Source organism: Pan paniscus, chromosome 1 (genome assembly GCF_029289425.2).
Source record: "Pan paniscus chromosome 1, NHGRI_mPanPan1-v2.0_pri, whole genome shotgun sequence".
Lineage (NCBI taxonomy): Eukaryota > Metazoa > Chordata > Mammalia > Primates > Hominidae > Pan > Pan paniscus.
Genome location: NC_073249.2, coordinates 64,749,456 through 64,768,097, shown reverse-complemented (window position 1 = coordinate 64,768,097; position 18,642 = coordinate 64,749,456). Strand labels below are relative to the sequence as shown.

Here is an 18,642-nt window from a genome sequence, read left to right as displayed (position 1 = left end):
AGAGCCAAATTCTCACTCTTGCCCAGGCCGGAATGCAGTTGTGCAATCACAGCTCACTGCAGCATCTCTTGATCCTGGGTTCCAGTGATCTTCCTACCTCAGCCTCCTTAGCAGCTAGGACTACAAGCATGCGCCACTACATTTGGCTCATTTTTGTTTTTTGTAGAGACGAGGTCTCACTATGTTGCCCAGACTGGCCTCAAACTCCTGGTCTCAAGTGATCCTCTTGCCTTGGGCCTTCTAAGGTGCTGGGATATGCCCAGCCAGGTCAGGGATTATTAATCTAGAGCCTGTAGACCCTCATGGGCTCTGTGGATAGAATTCAGGCCATCCAAACATTGAATGGAGGAAAAGAACACCTGTGTTTTATTAACCTTCAACTCAAATTCAGCACTTCTCCAACTCTGAATGTAGGCAACAAAACAGTGGAATTTAGCAGTACTTGTGACTTTGTCACCAATAGAGCTCACAGATGTTTTCGTAGCACATTTAAGTTGCTGCATATCTTAGAATAGCACTTCTTCAAAATGACAGTAGTTATTAAACCCTCCGTGAGACCTTGTCATTGAATGCATTAATAAAGAGCACATATATTATCATATCACAGATTTTAAAAATATTTTGATAACTACAGTTCAATAAAATTGGTTTCTTTTATCATCCTCTCTATATTTTTTTCATTTAAAAATGTTACTCTAAAAAGGGGTCCATAGGCTTTAACAAACCACCAAAGGGGTCCATGGTACCATGCACTAGATGAAAAGAGTCTGGGTCCACACACAAGCCCACTGCCCTTCATTAGCCCCCCACCAAATCACCTTGGATAGTGTGATGAGTGAGATACAAATCATTATAAGCCACTGAGCGTCGATGTCTGTTTCAGCAGTTAGACCATTCTAATTAATGTACAACTGAAACATGGCTTCAGGCCACTGCCACTGGTTAACATTGCCACCAGCTTCCCTGCATTGAAGAGAAGACACCAGCAGTGATGTGCTGGTAAACTGGGTCTCAAAAAACAACAACAACCCAAAAAGACTCCCACCATCGCTGGTTTCAAGCTATCAACGTGATATCACTGAGCTCACAGTTAGGAAAAGATGCCTGGATTCAGCTGTTGCCAGCCAGTGTGAGCTGGCTCCTAGCACAGCACTGGGGTTGCTCTCCCTCACAACCATTCCGAGAAGGGTGTCTTCCTATTGCCCTTCCCTGGTTTGAGGGGAGGAGTATGTGTAGGACCTTGAGAATAGTTGTTTAAAGGTGCCTATTTAAACCCTGCGTCCGACTCTTTCATAATGAATAAATAAAGCAGAATACCTCACAGGCAGTAATTTGTAAATTCAACAAGCTGTTGAAAAGAACCTAATTAGTACTAATTACAACACTAGAGTGTCCCAACATATTATAATGCCATTGCTTCTGTAGAGGCATTGTGTTTAAACACTCTGAAACATTAATTAGTCTGCAGAACAAATGTGTGGGCTAGGTATTATTCAGCAGTATGTGAAAGCCAATCATTTACTCTGCAAAGGCCTGATGCCATTACTGATAGTAAAACAAATTGATTAACATAATGGTAGGACTGGGAAATGTGAGAATTATATCACATTTATTACATTATATTATTCATTTCTGACCCTCCTTTTCTCACTGGGCATTACTACTGTCCTCATTTTCATAGGAGAAACTGAAGGCAGCCAGTTGACAAGTCCAAAATCTCCAGAGAATCCAACTTCAGATTCAGCGAGTCCTCAGGAAATTGTCGTGCCTGTTTTCCAAAGGTGAAGGCTCCATTTATTTATTTTTTATTGTATGCCTTACTTCCCAAATATAAATATTTTATTTGATAATGAAGAAGTTGAATAAAGGTATCATTTTATTTAAAGTTAGCTTAAAGTGGCTGCAAAGGCTGCTTTGGCCTATTCATAAATTCCGTATTAGGTGTTGCTAACATTTAGATGACTTTTAATTTCTGGATTAAGCTATTTATAATCTACCATCTCACCCACTGAAAATATCCACTTCAAAAAGCCAAAGGCCTGGCACAGTGACTCACGCCTGTAATCCCAGCATTTTGGGAGGCCAAGGCAGGTGGATCACTTGAGGTCAGGAGTTCAAGACCAGACTGGCCAACATAGTGAAACCCCATCTCTACTAAAAATACAAAACAATAAAAAATAGCTAACTGTGGTGGTAGGAGCCTGTAGTCCCAGCTACTCAGGAGGCTGAGGCATGAGAATCGCTTGAAGCTGGAAGGCAGAGGTTGCAGTGAGCCAAGATCACACCACTGCACTCCAGCTTGTGTGACAGAGGAGTCACACACACACACACACACACACACACACACACACAAATAGCCAAATAATTTAGAATTAAGATATTGAATCAAAAGTTTAGTAAATGTTTCCACTTAGCTCATTTAAGGTAGCTAAAGCAGCTGAGCGTTCAAATCCTATCAAGCTGATACTCCTTTTCATTAAAGAAAAAGCTATGTATACTTGGAACTTCTAAAAGAAACACTTAGAATTTCTGGAAGAGCATTTGATACCCTGTTACCTTTCGTCTAAGATATTTACTTGCCTGGCACATAGTAGGCACTCAATAAATGTTAGCTTTTACTACAGTGATTATCATTTCTCAGGCCAGGAGTTAGCATTTTTAGTTAGGAACTGATATCTCACTTGACATGCTCAGGTCTTAGTCATGCTCTAAAATTCTTACTTACTTTAAATGTAAACCATACATTTCAATTATTGTTACTACTTTAATTCTCCTCTCTAACAAAACCATTTTAAATATTTATACTCCAGATATTACACATTTGCCATTGTTGCTCATAAAATTTGGCTTTATTTTAACTCTAAGCCTGCATCTGCTTTGCTTAGGCAATTTTTCCTGTATAACTCGTGCTGAATGAGTTACACAGGAAATAATCCTTCAAACAAACGCATTCAATCCAAATTTGGAAAATCTCTGAATTCTTTTTAGCTAATCATGGAAATTGTCACTTGTTCTGTGTGCGAACCAGAATTAAGGGCACAAGGCCACCAATAATGATGTGCTTTTTAAAGGAACATCCACAGTTTTCCCTCATTTCTGAACTGATCCTGCTCAGCTGTCTGGCCCCAGACCAGCCACATCTCAGCAGCTCCCTGCGTACATTCAGTTCTCTGCAGGCTACTTCGTTCCTCTCCTAACTCCATGGAGAATGTTGGTAGCAGGTCAGTACAGCTACATTCTGCCTAGATGTTCCAGCAGGCTACAGAAACACAGCAGTCATATTGCTCTTGCCTGAAGACTGGAGACTAGGAAGATTTTTTTATATCTTCCATTTTTCTCATCATGTTCACATTTGCCTCTGTGTTCGCACATGGAGCATATAATGACTGCTTTACCATCTTTGTCTGCTAATTTCACCATGTCTATAATTCCTGAGTCTATTTCTATTGATTTATTTTCTTTATACTTGTGGATATTTTCCTGCTTCTTCTTCTGCCTACTGTGATAGTTTTTAACTGGATGATGGCTATTAGATATTGTGAATTTTACATTGTTGTATGGGTATTTTGTTGCATTCTTATAAAGAATTTGCACTTTATTCAAGCAGGCAGTTAAGTTACTTGGGATCAGTTTGATCTGTTTGAGGTTTGCTTTTAAATTTTTATTAGAGCAGGTCCAGAGCAGCCTTCTAGTCTAGGGCTAATTTCTGCTCACTACTGCTGAAGACTCTAACCCATATCTATATATCATAAGGCCTTTCTACTTTGGATGATGGAAGCATGAACTATTTCCAGCTCTGAGTGAAGTCCAGGAATTCTTTGGCCCTATAAATCCAGAGACACATGATCTTCTGTTCTAGAAAATAAGCTTTTACTTGTTTAATAATTTTCTCCCGTTCATTTTCTTTGTTCTCTTGTTTTCTGGGACTTCTGTTAGTCAGATATTGAAATTTTTGGATTGACCCTTTAATTTTTTTTATATTGCCTCTTCTATTTTCCATCTGTTAATCTTTGTACTCTATTGTCTAAGCAAAGCAGACAGAGGCTTAAAGTTAAAATAAAGACAAGTTTTATAAGCAACTATGGCAAATGTGTAATATCTGACATATACATGCTTAAAATGATTTTTTAGAGAGAAGAATTAAATTAATAACAATAATTGAAATGTACTGTTTAAATTTAAATAAGAATTTTAGATCTTAGAATTTAGATGCAAGATCCCCTCAACTTTATTTTCCAAGGCACCAATTGTATTTTCTAAAATGTTGATCATCAGATTTTTAATTTCCAAGAGTTCTTTCTTATTCTATTATTGTTTCTTCATCACATCCTGAACTTGTTTTACAAATGAAATACTTCTCTTATTTTCTAAGATATTCATTACAGTATAAAATTTTTTCTTCTCCTTTCATTCATGCATTAAGCAAATATTTATCTGTCAGGAACTGTGAACCAGACACTGATCTATTTGCTGAGGGTGCTATTCATTTCATAACAATGAATCAAGACAAAGACCCTGCTTTCATATAGCTTACATTCTAGTGGTGGCAGACAGACAACACCAACAACAACAACAAAATTTTGTTGTTGTTGTTGTTGTTGTTGTTGAGACGGAGTCTCACTCTATCTTGCCCAGACTGGAGTGCAGTGGCACAGTCTCGGCTCACTGCAGCCTCCACACTGCAGGTTCAAGTGATTCTCCTGTCTCAGCCTCCAAAGTAGCTGGGACTATAGGCACGTGTGCCACCACACCCAGCTAATTTTGTATTTTTAGTAGAGACAGGGTTTCAACATGTTGACCAGGCTGGTCTCGAACTCCTGACCTCAGGTGATCCACCTGCCTCGGACTCCCAAAGTGCTGGGATTACAGGCGTGAGCCACCACGCTCAGCCAGGCAACAAAATATTAATAGGCATCCCCTCCCATCAAACCTCCCTCTTGCTCACTACACTCCCAACATAACACCCTTTCTTCAATTCCTTCAAGTACTTCCCCCTCCTCCCCCTTCTATATGCCGTTCTTTTTTTTTTTTTTCCAGACGGAGTCTTGCTCTGTCGCCCAGGCTGGAGTGCAGTGGCGTGATCTCGGCTCACTGCAAACTCCGCCTCCTGGGTTCACGCCATTCTCCTGCCTCAGCCTCCTGAGTAGCTGGGACTACAGGCGCCTGCCGCCACGCCTGGCTAATTTTTTTGTATTTTTAGTAGAGACGGGGTTTCACCGTATTAGCCAGGATGGTCTGGGTCTCCTGACCTCGTGATCCACCCGCCTCGGCCTCCCAAAGTGCTGGGATTACAGTAGTGAGCCACCGCGCCCAGCCTACATGCTGTTCTTTCTAACCAAAATATACTCCCCCGGTTCTTCACACAGATAGCAACTTATTATCCTTCTGAATACCACAGCCAAGTCTATCTCATCTCCTTGCCCAATTGCCACCATCAGTTTTCTATCTCAGTGCTGTTTTTAATCCCTTCGTGACACTTACCAAAATCTGTAATGTTGGTTACCTACTTAATAGCCATCATGCTTCCTTCTTGCTAAACTGAACCTGATTCTGTTTGGGTATCCATGACCCTCCCTATAACCATGTGCTTCAGAGAAATGGCTCTAACCCCAGTTCAGGGGTGAATCTTGATTGGTCTAACCAAATCATGATAATTCCATACTCTTGCCAGTGATGGCTTAGGAAGGAATGTGTGACCCAATTTTGATCAGTGGGATGTAAGGGAAAGTCTGCTAGTAAGGCATCTGGGAAAGGCTTCTTTGCTCTTATAAGGAGACTCAAAGAATAGACAGATCTCTTTTTAGCCTCTAGGACATTGCTGTGCATAAGAATTTAATACTATTTGCTGCTGCAGCCACCTTTCAAGCATAAGAGACCTGGGCCACAGACAGTAGGAAGAAATAAGCTGGCTTTTGGTGATATCACTGAGCCACTTAATGAATCCTATCTTCATACTTCTTCGTTATGTTCCCATGAGCTCTTCTTGAGGAATCTACTGGGATGAGCTCTAAACACCAGAGAGAGACATCAACATAAGGACTGATGCATTAAATAACACTTCATTGTGAAACAAAGAGTGAATGAGAAAAGAGAATAGAATATAATGATTATATGGTTTAATGTAGTAAAATCATAAAATAAAGTTGGGGAAGAATTGGATTAGCATATACAAAAAGTTTGTCTCTGATTTTAAAAACAGTTTGTTCAACAGCTTTCCATAATCATAATTGATGATGGCAGTATTTGTATTATTATTCTGAGACTGTTGTGTGTATTTGGTATGATAAAGCAAATGAGAATTTGTGTATATTTAATTCTATCATTGCCTAGTGCCTTTGAGAACCATGATTCTCAGTGTGGAAAAGGATATGTATAAATATAATATTAAAAAGATATATTTTCCATAGTTCTATAAACTAAAAAAGTCCAGAAATAATGGCCAACCCAGTTGTAGCAGTGAACGTAGCTAGATTCAAATTGTAATATTGAAATATTATTTCCCACTAAAAGAAATCAGAAGTTCTTATAGATTTTGCTTACTCCCTGTATGGGACAGGAAAGAAACAGGATGAACCTAAAACATCTTGACATACCAGATGGCAAGGAAGCTATCAAATACTACTGGGGTAATTTCCAAAAGATTCAGGAGCCAACTTGAAGAGTTTTTCATTGGCCAATGATGGGAAATTGGAGCTTCAATAAAATAAGAATTACAATGGGATTTGTGAGTTCATAATGATTTTTATAGTCAATTGATCATCTTTAAGGGATGTCAAGAAACCAGTAACTTATATTAAACACTGGTAAATAAAAGGAAAAAATAATGTTTTTTTCCTGCTTTTGAACTATCATACTAGGTAACCAAATGATAGATATGGGAAGTATTGCTCTATAAAATTATCCCAGCTAATAAATGAAAACAAAATGACATATTAGAATATCACCATTTTTCAACCCCCAATAAATTTTTTTTCATTTTGTATGACTTTTATTAATGCAAGTGGTAAAGTAAGAAAAAAATACATAAGCAAATCAAAATTCCATGTAATAGAAAAATAAAAAATTTTTAAAGACATTTCACTGTGACCAAGTAGGGTATATCTTAGCAATGGAACAATATTTTAAATATTACAATTCTAATTACCACATTAAAATATTATTAGAAAAAATCAAGTCTTTAATAAAATTCAGTATATATTTATGATTAAAAATTTTAAGCAACTTAACGAAAAGGAGGGAGTATCCTTAAGCTAAACCATAAATCTATGGTTAACATGATACTTAATAGCAAAATGGGGAACATCCCTTTTCAAGTAGGAACAGGATAAGGATGTTTGCTGTCATCCTTATTGCTGAATATTGTGCTGAAGGTCTTAGTAAATTCAATAAAAAATGAGGTATAAAGATTTAAAAGAATTGAAAACTGTCAAATTTGCAGATAACATATGCACACAAAAAATCAGAGTGAATGAACAAATTATTACAACTAATAACAGGCCTTGAAATGTTTGTAGGATACAAAGATCAACATGCAAAAACAAAATAGCTTTCTGGTGCTCTTAAAATAACCAGATGGAAAATACAACAGAAAAGAAGAACACAATCATAATAGTAAGAAAAAGTGAAAGGCACCAATAAATAAACTTATTAAACATTTTTGTAAGATTGTTATGTAGAAAACTATACAACTTTAAGGATGAAAGAAAAGCATGTATTATGGAAGAGATGTGCCATACTAAGGTTTGAAAGACTCAATATCATAGAGATGTCACTTCTTCCTAAATTCATCTGTAGATTTCATGCAATTTCAATAAAATTACAAAATGGTTTTTCATGAAATTAACAGTTTAACAAATACGGAAGGATAGCCTACACCTTCTGACAATGAGTAAGAAGAAAGAGGGTCTTGCCCTTTGGTTATTAAGATTTATCATAGAGCAATAATAACTAAATCGGTGTTATACCAGCACAGAGATTAGACAAATAAACCAAGGGACTGGACTAAATAAGCTAAAAAAAAAAAAAAGGAACCAAGATCCATACATTTCCAGTCAATGAGTTCAGTTCAGTTCTACCATTGATGGTAATAGTTTGCAGGAATGAGAATCCTGTAAGTGTTTATTGCCTGAGTGACTGCTGAGGAGTGGAAGGGACAACGAGTTTGCCTAGGATGCAGATGGGGAGTTTTTCACTGAGCTCCCTTCAGTCAGGACTTCTAGCAAAAGATAGGATTTTCCGAGTGCTCTAAAGAAAACCAGAAGGCTTAAAATCCAAGAACAGGAAAAGTTTCTGATACTTACTCATGTGAGAAAAAGCATGCACAGAGAAGAGGAAATTCAGATGAAAGGAGCAATGACTGTGACCATCTGGGAGGCAGCACAGCTCGGTTAACAGCAAGGACTTTGGAGGCAGAAAGTATTTAAGTTCAAACCTTCTTCTACTACATACTGGCTGGATGACTTTGGCCAGGTTCTCTATTCTCTGTAAACCTTGATTGCTTCTTCTGTGAAACGGAGCTAATGATATCTCCATTTGGTGTTGTGAGGATTATGTGAGCTCATGCATGCAATGCTCTTAGCTCAGTGGCTGTCCCATGGTAAGGGTTCAACGAAGACTCCATGGCAGCTTTCTAGGGGAAGACAAGAGGGAAGGTAGGCGGAGAGGAAAGAGAGGTCTGTCCTGGCCAGTGTTGCTCATGGGCCGAATCAGAGAATACTGAAATTCATGGCGGCATTTCCAAGAGGGTAGAGATGATTTTGAAGTACCTAATATATGTTGCCTTTATTATTTCACCGTTCAAAAACTTTAATTCTATTTCTCATTGAATTTCAAGTTCCTCTAAAGCGGAGACAGTTCAACCCCCAGTGAATTAATGGATCTCAGCTATAAGTATCAATGGAACAGCTACTAACATCACAAAAAGAGAGGCAGCCACCTATTATGTGCCTCCAGATGAAGAACACAGGGCCGGGCGCGGTGGCTCACGCCTGTAATCCCAGCACTTTGGGATGCCGAGGCGGGCGGATCACGAAGTCAGGAGATCGAGAACATCCTGGCTGACACGGTGAAACCCCGTCTCTACTAAAAATATAAAAAATTAGCCAGGTGTGGTGGCGGGCGCCTGTAGTCCCAGCTACTCGAGAGGCTGAGGCAGGAGAATGGCGTGAACCCGGGAATTGGAGCTTGCAGTGAGCCAAGATCGCGCCACTGCACTCCAGCCTGGGCAACAGAGTGAGACTCCATCTCAAAAAAAAAAAGAGAAGAATACACACCACCACCTATAGTCTTCACAAAAGGATTGATTCTTTTCTGTGGCGGCATGGTATTCCAAGGTGTATATGTACCACATTTTCTTTATTGATGGGCATTTAGGTTGATTCCATATCTTTGCTACTGTGAATAGTGCTGCAATGAATACATGCATGCAGTCCTTTGCAGGAACATGGATGGAGCTGGAGGTCATTATTCTTAGCAAACTAACGCAGGAACAGAAAACCAAATGCCATTTATTCTCACTGCTGAGTGAGCGCTAAATGATAAGTACACATGGACACATAGAAGGGAACAATAGACACTGAGCCCTATCAGAGGGTGAACGGTGGGGGGAGAGGGAGGATCAGAAAAAATAACTAATGGATACTAGGCTTAATACCTGGGTGATGAAATAATCTGTACAACAAGCCCCCACGGCGCTTCGTTTACCTATGTAACAAACCTGCACGCGCTGCACATCTTCCCCTGAACTTAAAATAAAAGTTAAAAAAAAGGATTGATTCTGAGACTGATCAAGTCTCATTATCTCTGTCAATTTGTAGAAAATACAGGAGAAATGTGTGGAACTGCACCATGAGTAAACTCCAGACTGTGAAAAACTCTGCATATCAAACAGCTCAAGTCTTTCAACAGATAATCTGCAAGTAAAAGATGTAAGGGAAATGTATAGATTAAAAGAGACATCTTTTTAAGTGAGTAAGACTATAATGTTTACAAATACATAGTTGGGTGATGAAACCATAAGGAAATAGAGGCAGACATTATTATAAAAGCTAGGATTAGTGAGGTGGTAGTCTGTTACCAGGGTAGCCCCTGCATAGGTGTTCATGCCTGTGTGTAGTCCTCTCTTGAATCTGGGCTGGCTCTGAGACCAGCTTTAACCAACAAAATGTGGCAGAGTAATGTGGCGCCATTCCAGGCCTAAGCCACAAGAAGTCCTAGAAGCTTCTACATGCTTTTACACTCTAGCAATGTAAGATCCTGACCCACCATTTAAACAGTTCAGTATCCTATTGGAGAGGTCATGTAGAAAGGCCACCTGGAGAGAAAGAAAGCCTTGTCAGCTAAGTCCAGCCACCAGCTGATCCACCAGATGCACGCATCCACAGGAATGACCACCAGCAAAAATAAAAAGTAGAACCACCCAGCCTGGACCCAGTTCAGCAGAATTGTGAGCAAATAAATACCTGTTTTAAGAGTCAGGATCTTTGAGGTAGTTATAAATAGATAACTGAAAATAGTGGTCATTTTTGGAGAAACAAAGAGGTCTAGAACTGGGATGGAGCACACAGAAGCCTCCTTTGATGGCTAGTGAAGCTCTTTCTATGTCTTGACCTGCGTAGTGGCTACTAAGTATTTGCCTTATAATGATTCACTAAGCTATGCATTTGTTTTGTGTGGCTGTCTGGGCCTATGTTTTCTTTTAAAATAAAAATAGTTTTTAAAAAGGAAAAAGAAAAAAAACCACATGGTTTGGCATAGAGACATTTACCCTTCTTCCAAAATTCCTTGAGACCATGGACCTTTTAAAAGTCACTTTGGGGCTCCTAGTAAAAACTATTAATTTATTTTAATCCTATAGACTAATTCCATACAACATCAAGCATAGAAATACAAACTTCCTTAGGTCCTAGAACCTGCAATTTGCAAAAGTGAATTAATTGCTTTCATACCTCTAAAGCGTTTATTCTCTTTTCTAAGTGAGAAAAAACATACAGTACCAAAGGTAGGGGGCACTTTTTAAAAGCTGGCATGCATTTTCGCATTGGCAGCCACTTGCTAGTCTGTTTTTAAAATGAATTTTCCAGTTTCAAAGGAGAAAATCTGTATTGCATTTGGGGTTCTGTTAAATCTCTTTCTCTCTCTCTCTTTCCCTCCCTCTCTCTCTCTCTCTCTCTGTGTGTGTGTGTGTGTGTGTGTGTGTACATATGTGTGTTAGTTTTGAACTGTTGGTAAAGTGCCTTAAACAGACTGTAGCAGATGAATTGTGCTTTTATTCTCCTGTCTTCCTTTCCATTATGCTTTTATCTTCACTTCTGACTTCATTTGCCATTTCACAGTGCAAATTGTTATATGTACCTTATTTCTTAGAGTTACCCAGCTATACTAAAAAAAAAATTAAAATTTCTGATTAGGAGATTAAAGTTCACTGCCATGATTCACACTGCATATTTTGTAAAACGTTCACAGTACATTTATATTAATGAAATTAGAAACTACCTTTACAAATTGGGCTCCTGCTATTGCACTTTCTACCTGTGAACCCAGTTCAAACCTTCCCAGAGATTACAATAGAGTAAAAAGCTCAGTAGTTCACAGTAAAAGATAATAAAAATTACTATTGTCATCCTAGTAGTTACTATTACTAGAGCACCTTTGATGATGTGGCCCTCTTACAGCCAACGTCCATAGTAAAAAGAAGTTTTTCATCAAGACCAGGGCTTGATTCATCATCTAACTCCATGGGATTTATCAAGGCTTGTATTAGAAGCCACAAGAGGGAAAGTCACTCTTTGTTCCACAAGTACAGGAGAAAATGTTAATCTGTCTCAGTCTACTGTCTTTTCTGTCTTTGTGGTTGACTCTTAGAAATCACAACTCACAAAATCCTTTATGGCTTTGCAACATGAGATTTGGTTTCCTAAAGAGCTTCCCATTTCTAAAGTATTGGTTTCAATTCACAAAGACCAAAGGAAATAGAAAGTAATTATTGATACTAGCAATTCCTAATTTGCAGTAGTTTTACTTATTTGAAACTCCTGCTAGCTTCCTTGGTAGTCTGGCATACTTGAAGGCATTTTTTTTCACTTAAAATATAAAGTGATCAATATGCATTTGTGCACTATTCATAGTGGACCCTCTTTCTCCTGTTTCCTCCATCCCCACTACTCTGGAGGAGCTGCAATTTCTCACTTCTTACAAAAGCCTATTCATGTCTACAAATTTAGAGCTGAGACAAATACTATAATCTTTACCCACTTTCTACTTTCTTTGGATTGCTTTTTCTTAAAGGGGACCCAATAAGGCAGCATTTAGTATACTGGTTAGGATGCTTTAGGCCGCATGTAAAAAGAAGATAATTGTATTAGATAGAATAAGGTTTGTCTATGGACAACAATAAAACCACAATAACACTGGCTTAAAGAGATGGAAGTTTCTTTCTTTCTTTCTTTTTAAGGTCCAGAGGTAAATGGTCCAGGGCTGGTATGGAGGTTCTTCTCTATGAAACCACAGGAACTTAGCCTCCTTTTGTCCAGTTACTCTGCCCTACATGTGCTCCTTCTTGAAAGGACACCTCATGGTCCATGACGGCTGTCCAGCCATGGTTACAATCCAGCCAGCAGTGTGGAGACTTGGACGAAGATGGTCATACCCTTCCCCTTTAATGTCACTTTCTAGAACAGCACTTCTATCTACATCCCATTGGCCATAACTCAGCTACATAACCCCATTTAGTTGCAAAGGAGTTTGGGAAATATCTTTATTATGGGAGTTCATGTGGACAGCTAACATTTGGGGATTCTATCATTAAACATAACGGGAGAATGCTATTGTGGATAACTAGCAATCTTCACTATTCCAATTCAAAGGGGATTTAGTGGCTCTCATAATACGAATTATGCAGGGTTAGTATATAGTGGCTATCAGCAAAGTTTGTCAGGGCTCTAGCTTCTTTTCTCTGAGACACCTCAGCTTTGCAGTGCTCCAAGTATTGGCTTTGTCTTTAGGCTAGCTCCCCTCCTGCTCATCAAGATAAAAACAGCAGTCGCAGGCATCACATTCAGATGCAACAAAGTCAAAAGATGGAGAAGAAGTGCCCTTCACTTTGCCTCCTTTTTAAAAGGGAAGAAAAGTCGCCTAGAAGCAGCTGGCAAACTTCCCCTCAAGCATCACTGACCAGCTGGCAACATAATCCCATGCCTACTATAATCACTGGCAAGGAGACCACACCACCACAACAGGTACAGACCAATCAGCAGCCACCTTTCAGGGACCTTAAATGGGGCTAGTGTCTCTGAAACAGAGGGCAATATCAGGAGTTTCTTTCTTTCTTTTTTTTTTTTTAAAGAGAGAGACAAGGTCTTGTCATGTTGCCCAGGCTGGTCTCAAACTTCTGGGCTCAGGCAATCCTACTGCTTCAGCCTCCCAAAGTGCCGAGATTACAGGTGTGAGCCACCAAACCTGGCCAGGAGTTTTAATGCCTGAACAAAACTGGAGTTCTGTTAGAAAAAGGAATGGGGGCTGGGCACAGAGGCTCATGCCTGTAATCCCAGAACTTTAGGAGGCCAAGGCAGGTGGCTCACTTGAGCTCAGGAGTTTGAGATTAGCCTGGGAAACATGGCGAAACCCCGTCTCTACAAAAAAATACAAAAAAACTACCTGGGCATGGTGGCACATGCCTGTACCCCCAGCTACTAAGGAGGGTGAGGTGGGAGGATCGCTTGAGCCCAGGGAGGTCGAGGCTGCAGTGAGCCATGACTGTCCCACTGCACTCTAGTCTGGGTGACAGAGTGAGACCCTGTCTCAAAAAAAAAAAAAAAAAAAAAATGGAGGAATGGGAAAAAGATGTTGGGTTGACATACCACGGTGTCTACCATAATGCATTTCCTAACTTTCTCATCATAGTATATTGCCATTACTAGCCAACTTGGACTCTAAGATCACACTACCAAAAATATTCAGGTTAAGTCAGACCAGTTCTTATGCCCATCTCCCACCAACAAATTATGACCGAAGAAGCAAATGTGTGGACTAGTACGACACATCCCCACTAAGTAGACTACAGATGTGTACAGCTCTCCCCATCCTCCACCTTGCCCATGGAGACTTCATTCTAGACACATCACTTTAAACTTTATATCTAGCCACCTAAGTTAACCCTTGTATAAATAAGAGGGAACTTCCCTGAGAAAAATATGTGCTATTTTAAAGCTGAAACTCATTTCTTATTTTATAAGCATCAGATCATTGAGAAGCTTTTGGAGGAAGCCACTGGGCCCTTTATATATTATGTAACTGACTATGCAATAATAAATCCAGTGGGGGAAAACAGTTTTCCTAACTGGTATTTGCTGCTGGCAGGCCTGCAAGTGCCCACTAGGATCTGTTTATCCCGTGGTTCTCAGCTGCAGCACTGACTGTCCAGTACTTTTCTGACCCTCCACAGGACTTCTTATGTGGGAGATCTTTCAGGTTTGTTTTCTTTTTGATTCGTTAAAAATTCAAGGGTAATTTTTAGAAGGAAATAAAATTATTGCATAAACAGGAAAACACAGTGTGGGGGGTTTTTTGGTTTTGTTTTGGGGTTTTTTTTAAGCTATAGTTTAATTTCAGGCATACCAAAAGCTTTACAGAAAAAGAGGCCGGGCATGGTGACTCATGCCTGTAATCTCAGCACTTTGGGAGGCCAAGGCGGGAAGACTGCTTGAGCCCAGAAGTTTGAGACCTGCCAGGGCAACATGGCAAAATCCCATCTCTACAAAAAATACAATTAGCTGGGCGTGGTGGCACACACCTGCAGTTCCAGCTACTCAGGAGGCTGAGGTGGGAGGATCACCTGAGCCAGGGGAGGTCAAGGCTCACAGTGATTGTACCACTACACTCAGCCTGCGTAACAGAGTGAGACCCTATCTCAGAAAACTAAAAAAAGAAAAGAAAAGAAAACATGGCATAAAGAGAGAAGAGCACCCAAACTGATCACTGATGCCTGGAATCTATGAGCTTTCTTCCTCATTAAAAAAAAGATTGGCTGGGCACGGTATCTCATGCCTATAATCCCAGCACTTTGGGAGGCCGAGGCAGGCAGATCACAAGGTCAGGAGATCGAAGCCATCCTGGCCCACATGGTGAAACCCCATCTCTACTAAAAATACAAAAATTAGCTGGGCTTGGTGGTGTGGGGCTGTAATCCTAGCTATTCGGGAGGCTGAGGCAGGAGAATCACTTGGACCAGGGAGTCAGAGGTTGCAGTGATCTGAGATCGCGCCACTACACTCCAGCTTGGTGACAGAGTGAGACTCTGTCTCAAAAAAAAAGGATCATTTTAGGTCAGTGCTAAAAGCATCACTTAAGACTAACATATGACACAGCTCATGTGATCACAAGTTGGTCTCAGTATTATTTATTAATAGAAACATCTTATCAAGGGACACTACTGAAAGGCTTCTAGAAACAATCCTAAAAATTTATTCTGTTGTAAGAAACATGAGCATTGCCGTAATTTCCAAAACTAACATCTTTAGAAATGAAGTAACTCCTTAACGTAGATGATATATCTTTACCTGAAGATTAACTAAATCCTAAGAAACAATGTATTTTCAAAACATCCATATGACACAGATGTTTTGAGGCACACAAGGAATGGCAGCTGTTAAATGATTTGTCTTAAAGTAAAGGCTGATTCAGCGTCAGTAGCATACAGCGGTTTATGATGCATACAAAATAAAGTTAACAAAAGTCACTCAAAATATATTGACTAGCTACTCTCCTTGTTAGCAAAGTTTATCAAGCTTAAAAGAAAGTTATTGTCTCAGCTTCAGGAGCTTTCAAATCTATATTTCACTGATGGCTACTTTATGAGAAACAGGTCATAAAAGTATATTTAAACTTTACTGTCATACTTCCAATCATTTTGCTTACAATTGAATCAAAGCTTGAGAATATTTATAGGCTAAAAAATGGGCAAAGAGGTAAAGATAGGGCTATGATTTTACTCAGGAACCTGGGCTTCAAAACCATCAGGAAATCACAGCCCTGTGACCCTCATTTGCTCATGCACTAACAATGTACAACACCATGCATTTTTCCAAGGTTCTTTTCTCTTTTGGCAAGACTAGCATTCTCACATGAAGCGATGAGTCTTTTTCTCTGGAGGTATTCTAACTTTAACTCTTCTCTTCCCTCTCCCACTACACATACCTTGCAAGTGCCCTCCTGAATATAGAATGAAGAGAGAAAGCTGAACAAGACTGGGAGATGTAATGACTGTCACACCATATGCTATAGGTTTACTCATTCAAACACTTGCATTACAAGTTCTTCATCTGCCCTAACTCCCTCGTACTTTTGTATATGTAATAATTTAATAGCTTTCAGAATAAAGAAATTAATAGCATTTTCTTATTATCTGAGTACAATGTTTGCATCAATAGCAACAAATGGCACGGCCAGGAAGTCTTCTTTAAGCATGTTAATCCTTCACATTGCTTAACTTCAAATGATTAGTGTACTTGGCCATGCGTCCACGTTAGGTGCTCCTAAGCTTTCCAGTGAAATAAAGTCTTATATAAATGCCTTAAACACAACTTTGCTAACATTCAAATGCAAGCCCTTTCTCACTACGTTCTGTTAGATTGCCCTTTCAGTCCCTATACACTGGTAACACAAGCATGTAGCCACATTTTTAAGACTAAGGCAGGCTTCATTTATTTCTTTTAAGCTTAGTTCAGCTCTTTTACTAATATAAATAAATCATCCGTCTTTTCCCCTTTAACAAACAAAAGCAAAGAGATACTTGACCAAGTGTTATCCCCTGACAGTACAGGTTGTTGAGGATCTTTTACCTCCAAAAGCACCAGAGCAGGAATCTGTAAAATCAGCTCCGTTGCTCTTCACGTACCCTGATTTGATATCTTTTTAAAATGGTCTTAAATGTTGTGGTGACTGAAAACAAATGTGGAATAAGAACACCAAATAAATGATTTCCTCTTAGGAAAGGATTCAAGGGCCAAACAGACCTAGAGTTTAATACCTAGTCTGGAAGATATTTCTGAAGCCGAGGGTGGGGGATCTGGCGGCGGGGCGGGGGAAAGACAGTAAATTGGTAAGATAACCAAATGTTAGGTAGCGGTTGAAGGCAAGTTTGGGGTGGGGGGTGAGAAGAGGGGAGGCCAAATACACCCAGGAAATAAAGGAGATAACGAGTCAGGACTTCCTCCAGTTTCAGTTCGGTTTGGGTTTTGTTTTGTTTGTTTTGCTGCCTCACGCTCTCTACTGAGTCCCCACATCTCTGAGGGTCTCCCTAAATGAGTTTCTCCCCATCTGTAACTTTCGGGCAGTTACAAAGCACGCCAGTGTTCCTCTTTTGCTTCGCCCCTCTCCGGAGCGGGAAGGGAACGGCATGACATTGTCCTTTCTGCCGCTGATGAAATCATCCTGCAAGTACTAGGATGAAGTGCGAGCGAAGCTGCGGCCAACGCCGCGCCTTCCAAAGCCAGGCCAACATTACTAAGAGGGGAATTCTGCTTTAGCTGCCGGGAATCCCCAGGGGTATCTCTAGAAACGCGGGATATCCCCGCTGCTCTCTTGGCGGCCAGTTCAGAAACCGCTCAGAACTCAGTCCAGGGCAGGTACCGGAGGGCGAAGTGCGCCGGGCGGGGGCGGCACTGACCCCGAGGCGGCGGGAGCGGCGGAGGCGCCGGCGTCCCCACCCGCATCCTGCACCTGCCTCGCTCCCAAGCCCTCCCGGTCCCCGGTCCACACCCGCGCCGGAGCGCGCCGGCTGGGGCAGGAAACCCGACTCGCGCGGGCGGGCTGCGGTCGGGGATCCCCGCGCGCTACAGGGAGAGGGCCCGGGGCGCGCCCCTTGGGGCCCCGACCGCGGCAGCCAGCCTGGTGCACCGGTCAGGGTGCTCCCCAGGCCCCCGGGCGGGCGGGCGTACCTCGGATGTAAGCGCACTTGCCCTCGTCCAGCTGGCTGGAGGCTGAGCCGCCCATGACCGCGAGCTGCCTGTGCTGAGCGCGGAAACTGCCCGGCCCGCGCCCAGGGGATTGGCCGCTCTGGTCCGCGCCCACTGCTAGCTCCTGGAGGTTGATCCGACGGCGAACCCGGCTCTGAAATTAAGAGCAAACTTCCTTCGAGAGGCGAGAGACAGGAGGCAAGAGGCGTCGCCTTCTGGGGCGCCTCCTCCAGGTCCGCGCCTTCTGAGGATCCGTGGGCCGGCCCGGGGGCTGTCTTCCCGCCCTCGCCTAGCTGGTGAGCTCCGACGGGCTGGCGACCGAGGAGGTCGGCCAGCTCCTCCTCCTCGCCCACGGTCACTTCTTGTTTTCATCCCTTTGGGGCATCCAAGAAACACCTTGGAGGAAGTGGACCGTTTCTCAAGTGACTAAATCTCTGTGAGCTGGAACTTTCCCAGCTCACATCCTTCGAGGTGGAGCTCAAGATCACGTTGCCTTGTAAGTGTTGCTGTCCAAGAAGCAACAGTTCTTCCCAAGCATTACCTGGGAGCCTGTTAGAAATACAAAATCTGAGCGCTTTCGTCCACCACCCCTCTACACACACACATACACACACACACAGACACACACACACTTAGAATCTGTGGGAGTGGGGCCCAGCAATCTGTGTTTGCACAAACCCTCCAGGGAATT

General features: G+C 41.3%; 1 protein-coding gene across 1 annotated transcript in view; it reads right to left on the bottom strand.

Annotated features, from left to right (window-relative positions):
* Positions 1-18,384, bottom strand: part of NIBAN1 (niban apoptosis regulator 1) — a 177,003-nt gene extending 158,619 nt beyond the window's left edge. Inside the window, exon 1 of the mRNA XM_003815604.6 lies at positions 17,934-18,384. Within this exon, the coding sequence (XP_003815652.3) occupies positions 17,934-17,988 (55 nt within the window). The 5' untranslated portion in view covers positions 17,989-18,384. The remainder of the gene's footprint in view (positions 1-17,933) is intronic.
* Positions 18,385-18,642: the final 258 nt, after the last annotated feature.